The sequence below is a fragment of the Fundulus heteroclitus genome, chromosome 12 (assembly GCF_011125445.2).
Source record: "Fundulus heteroclitus isolate FHET01 chromosome 12, MU-UCD_Fhet_4.1, whole genome shotgun sequence".
Lineage (NCBI taxonomy): Eukaryota > Metazoa > Chordata > Actinopteri > Cyprinodontiformes > Fundulidae > Fundulus > Fundulus heteroclitus.
In genome coordinates this window covers 32688406-32694429 of record NC_046372.1, presented here as the reverse complement: position 1 = coordinate 32694429, position 6024 = coordinate 32688406, and the positions used below count along the sequence as shown (strand labels likewise).

General features: G+C 40.5%; 1 protein-coding gene across 1 annotated transcript; it reads left to right on the top strand.

The window, feature by feature from the left end:
• The first annotated feature begins 3607 nt into the window (after positions 1-3607).
• On the top strand, positions 3608-4339 carry LOC118564786 (E3 ubiquitin-protein ligase TRIM39-like). The gene has a single exon (XM_036143890.1). The coding sequence runs from the start codon at positions 3812-3814 to the stop codon at positions 4337-4339; it is 528 nt and encodes a 175-aa protein (XP_035999783.1). The 5' UTR covers positions 3608-3811.
• Positions 4340-6024: the final 1685 nt, after the last annotated feature.

The window sequence follows — 6024 nt, the reverse complement described above, 5'->3', positions numbered from 1 at the left end:
TTGCTGCAGACCTCCAGATTTCTTTTGCCGGCAGCCTCCTGAACTGCGTCGCCATTTGCATTGGCCTCCATAGCGCTGGGCATCTTTGGGACAACTCCTTGGTCACCATGCTGAATTCTGAGTAGCCTCCAGACTACATCTGACAATTTCTGAATTTCTTTCACAAATAAATAAAAAAAAGGTTTGCACTGACATGTGCAATATTTTAATGTGCTATGGCCGTGCTTGTCTCTCTCTGACTGAATAATAATTCTGTAGCAGTTTAGTGCATGGTTTTACATGTAGGGTTTTATAGTTCAAAATGTGGAACATTTTGACTGTTTTTGATGTGACATCAAATCAAGCAAGACACACAAGTTGCGTCACATCAAATGTAATGAAACCCTCTGCCGCAAAGTAAAATCTGCTTCCTTTAATGATGCAACTTCCACTCAGCTCAGCTCACAATTGAACCCTGTTGTTGACATGCTTACATAATGCTTACTTTTTTCTTTCTTTCTTTCTTTTTTACATTGCCTCTCTGCATTATCTGAACCCAGTTGCCGCACAATAAGGTTGTGCGGCAACTGGGGAGCAAAGACAAAATGAGAACAAAACTTGTTTACCTTAAGAGGAGATCCAGCATATTATAGACGATCAGAGAGGAAAGAACACATCAGAGCATTGTCATTTATCATCAGGGCACTAACAACTGTGCAGCTTAAATTGTTTAATGGTTGAGTGATTCTGCCAAATCATAATGACATGTTAAAAAACTTGGCTATAGTGATTCCAATGTATTAGCCTTGCTGGAAAGACTATTCTGTATAAGCCAATAAGCATATATGTATGTTTTCATGCTGCAATAAAGTATTTATTTGAGCATACAATATAAATGAAAAGCCATTTTTCAAAGCTGTTTCAAACATGTAAATCATTTAGAAAAGAAATAATGAGTGTGAATTATTGTTTGAATGAATGATAAATTCATTCATTTCCTCAGGAATATGAACAGAATCCTGTTTCATGAGGGGGGAAATATGCCCATTGAGTTTTCAGCAGGTTAAAATCATCTAGAAAAAGAGGCATAGACTAAAATAGACATTGTTTATTACTTCTCTTAGTGAGGGAAATATTCTGTATCAAAAACATGACGTCTAAAGCAGATGAATAGCTTTGAGATGAAAAATACAAGCGCTCCACTGCCATGTTCAATATATGGTGAAACAGGGACCCCTGCTGGAGAATCAACTAATAAACACCGTTAACAACGACAGCAGAGGACTGTGAATTTACAGACAGACCTTTCAAAAGGTTTTTAAATGCGCACTTTGGAAAAAGCTCTCGGCTTCCCCTGGTTCTTTTATCTGATAATGTGGTGTTTGCATTGTAGACTTCTGTAGTAATAAAAAAAGACTCTTCAAACCGTAACTATATTTTACCATATTTAATCTAAAAGGCAGAGGAATGGTTTACAGACACATCAGCGCTGATGGGCTCCTGATCGAATATGACGCAACGGCACTGAATGTGGCAAGAGCCCCGACTGATCATTTCTCAAGCATTATAAAGAAGTCTAGATACACACCCATGCAAGGGCTATACGCTTCCTAACATGTCGTCAGTAAAATAATGTGTCACAACTTGGCTGCTATCTGATGACCTTGTGTCCCAGACTGTCTAGGTGTCCATGACACTCCCAGGACCGACGCTCCACTCGTTCATCCCATTTCTACATTCTACTCATATGCCACATTTCTCAGCTGATGGGCCCTAGTTTTCCCCAGAAAGTTAACCAAGTATCAACGTAGTCCACATGGTTTTCAGGAGGAGCTTCAAGGGCAGCTGACTTAGGAGATCAACTGAACCTGGACCTTTAGCCTTTGCCAAAGATAAGTAACAAAGGACCCTCTGACAATACATTGGTAGATGTAAATGATGCAGAACACCTACTGAAAACATCAGAGAGCTGCTATATGAATACCAATAGTGTTGGTTGAGATACCTGGATAGGTAAATTGTTTCTCATGGAGGTGGACGCTCGAAGCAAAAATCAAAGCAGCATGGAGAGAAACTGACCAGCAATCAGGACAAAGGCATCTTTGAAGAAAGAGGCCTGAGATAATCCTACAACCTGTCCAAACCAGAAGCTCCAGAGACCAACCAACCGAGGCTTTCCAGCTCTGGCTGCACGCCTAAAAAGGTACACTGGAGAAGCAGAAGCCAGGAGTACAACCAATATATTTTCCACCACACCATCTAAGGTCTGCTCTCAGTGGCAGGGTAATAACAGGAAACTAGACGCTCACAGAGTTGAACCTGAATGGTTCAACTGCAGAAGCGTCAGAGAGAAGGAGGCATCACCTGAGACCAATAACTGGTTGGGGGAGCTAAAGACCGACCACAGCAATCTCCCAGAGCAAGATCCTCCAGGAAGGAGGAGTTTTCCTCAACACCACCTTCACCTCCAAAGAGTCTTAATCTAACAAAAAAAAACAAGAACACAGAACATGAAATGTGAGTTGTTAGTGGAGATCCTCCAAAAACTTTATGACAGAGGGAAAATAAATTTTCACCTAAACTTGAATAAACTGAACTATTAGAAAAAGATGGTCAGCTGCAGAACTTTTCTAAAACTGAAACCAACTGAAAATCCTCTAGAGGGCGTCACATATCTGCCTCAAGACTGATTAAAACAGGAACCCTCTAAAAAAAAAAAGAAGCAGGAACCAGTTTAGAAAGTGTCAGAGACTCATCGAAAGTACACCATAAGAATCACCCTCATCATCTTCTTCATCAGCTACTCAGGGCAGACCAACACTGAACGAGGATAACAGAGAGAGCTGAGGGACCGAGACGCTGAAACACAGACTGCTGCAGGTGGAAACACAACAAGATCAAAGTGAAAGAGAAGAAAGTTTCTGCAGGAGGGAAACTGATTTCCTGGTTTAACAATCATCTGTCTGCTGTGTTTTCAGCTTTACTCAGAGACTAAATGGCTTCCAGATCAGAGGAGGATCTCTGCTGTCCGGTCTGTCAGGATGTCTTTCAAGATCCGGTTCTTCTGTCATGTAGCCACAGCTTCTGTAAGAAGTGTGTGAAGAACTGGTGGAAAGAGAAACCAGCACAAGAGTGTCCAGTTTGTAAGAGATCATCTAAATTTGAACCACCCTGTAATCTGGTTCTGAAGAACCTCTGTGAGACCTTCTTACAGCAGAGAGACCAGAGAGCTTCAGAGGATCTCTGCAGCCTGCACTCTGAGAAACTCAAACTCTTCTGTCTGGACCATCAGCAGCCAGTGTGTCTCGTCTGCAGAGATTCAGAGAAACACGTCAAGCACAGATTCAGACCCATCGATGAAGCTGCTCAGCAACACAAGAAGAACCTTCAGGAGACTCTGAAACCTCTAAAGAAGAAACTGGAGCTCAGGAAGAAAGTTCTAAAGGAGTTTGATCATACAGCAGAACACATTAAGGTCCAGGCCAAACGCACAGAGAGGCTGATTAAGGAACAGTTTAAGAAGCTTCATCAGTTTATAGCAGAGGAAGAGGAGGCCAGGCTGACTGCACTGAGGGAGGAAGAGGAATGGAAGAGTGGGATGATGAAGGAGAAGATGGAGGCTCTGAGAAGAGAGATAGCAGCTCTTTCAGACACAGTCAGAGCCACAGAGGAGCAGCTGAGAGCTGAAAACGTCTCATTCCTGCACAACTGCAAGGCTGCAGTGGAAAGAGTGCAGTGCTGCCCCCTGCTGGAGGATCCACAGCTGCCCTCAGGAGCTCTGATAGACCAGGCCAAACATCTGGGCAACCTGGCCTTCAACATCTGGAGCAACATGAAGAACATGGTCTCCTACACTCCTCTCATCCTGGACCCAAACACCGCTGGTTCAGAACTCATCCTGTCTGAAGATCTGACCAGTGGGACTTTAGGAGAGGGGCAGCAGCTTCCTGATAACCCAGAGAGGTTCAGATCTTGGCATTGTGTCCTGAGTTCAGAGGGCTTTAACTCAGGGAACCACAGCTGGGATGTTGATGTTGGAGACAGTAAAGACTGGGAGGTTGGTGTGATAGCAGAGTCTGTCCAGAGGAAAAGTCTCATGCAGTCTGGATGGTTGGTTCTCTGGTTCTCCGGGCGTAAATACTTAGCACGGTCTCCACCAGCTCCTGACATGGTTCTCTCAGTCCAGAAGAAGCTCCAGAGGATCAGAGTCAATCTGGACTGGGACAGAGGAAAGCTGTCCTTCTGGGATCTGGACACTAACACATATATACACATCTTCACACACACCTTCACTGACAAGATGTTTCCATACTTCTACACTGTGGATAAAGTAAAAATCTTACCGATGAAGATTTGTTAAAGTTGCAACACCCTGTTGGCAGTTAAACATCTTAGTGGACCCCGGCTCTTTTGCCCTTAAGCGAACTCCACTTGTTGCATAGTAGCTTTAAAGGAATGACGCTCGAAACAGAAAACTATACTTTAACATGTTTAATCTAATGTGTCCATTCTGCCCCTGAGATAACTGTCCATTTGTTTGTGCATACCGCATCTGTGAAGTCCTTTCAGAGGCGCAGACCCACCTCATCGACACAGGTGAACATCCAGGGAACTGATGTGGAGATAGTGGACTCTTTTGAGTACTTGGGTGTTGGCGTGAACCATAAACTGTACTGGACTCATAATACTAATGCTCATTACAGGAAGGTCAGAACAGATTCTACCTGCTGAGGAGGTAGCTGAGAGGAAGCGGCTGAATTTTAGATAAGAAAAGAAGATTAGATATCTGTCTGTAATTCATTAAGTCAGTTTGAATAAAAGAGGGTTTCTTAAGTAAAGATTTAATAATAGTTACTTTAAAAGCCTGTGGTACATATCATACCAGTGGTGTGCAGTCAGGTGAGGCTGGGTAGGCAGTCCCTCACCTATAGGCTAATAAGAAAAAATAAATAAAAATTACATTATTTATTTTTTTAATTTTTATAATTTTGTTGTAAAAAGGAAAATGTGAAATGTGTTGTTTTACCAGTACAGGGAATGCCACTACTCAGGAGAACTTGTTCTCATAGCTGGCGTATGTCGATGCAGGAGGATGACGCAGACTCATATATGTATTGTGCCTTTCATTAATGACAGTACCTTGATGTGACTTTTCTGTTTGTTTGTTTTTGTTACTGAAAATAAGCAAAAAATAATAATAAAGACATGTAATATGTTTAATAAATATTTATTGATTGTATTTTTTTTTACAACAGCTGCAATGAGGTAAAATCAACATCACACACAGGAAGCATAACTGGTTGCTTACTTGTTCAGAAATACACTTTCAGATAAAACAAAGTCAATAACAAATAAATAAATCATACATTTGTCATTGACTTACTAATTGCATAACTAGATCTGACAACATTGTAATTGTACTTTAAAAACATGTATATATTTTAGACCTGTGTTGCAGAAAATCATTAATTTATTTTTAAATTAATGATTTAGTCTGTCAGCCCTACCCATCAAAGTCAGTCGGTGAGGCTAACAGTTCTATAGCTAAAATATATGACTATTTCTTTCACTTCTATAGCTGTCTGCATTTATGTTAGACGTTATGATCTATGGCGATTTGAGAATTGTTCATTGATTGACTGTCTGTAGCACAGCACATTTGAAATAAACACTAAAATAATTATGCATGACTTTGTTTATAAATTCGTACACCAAACATATTTAATGATGTGTTTAATTAATTATTGGCTAATCTAAAAATACATATAATATGTTTTTTAAAGCGTGTTAATGTTGCTATTTAACATATGTATTACAGTTTTACTGCTATTGTATTTGACATAGGTCTGACACGTTACAATGCAAACGCATACATTTATAATAACCTTTTTTATTATCTAGGGGATCAACTGAAGTAAAATAAAAGGTAAACTTGCAGATGTGTCTTGAATGTTACAAGTTGTATAAATAGTAGGCCTATACTTCATTTGAATACATATGATCTTAACTGCCAACTCGACTACATCTTGAATTAATCTGGACTCA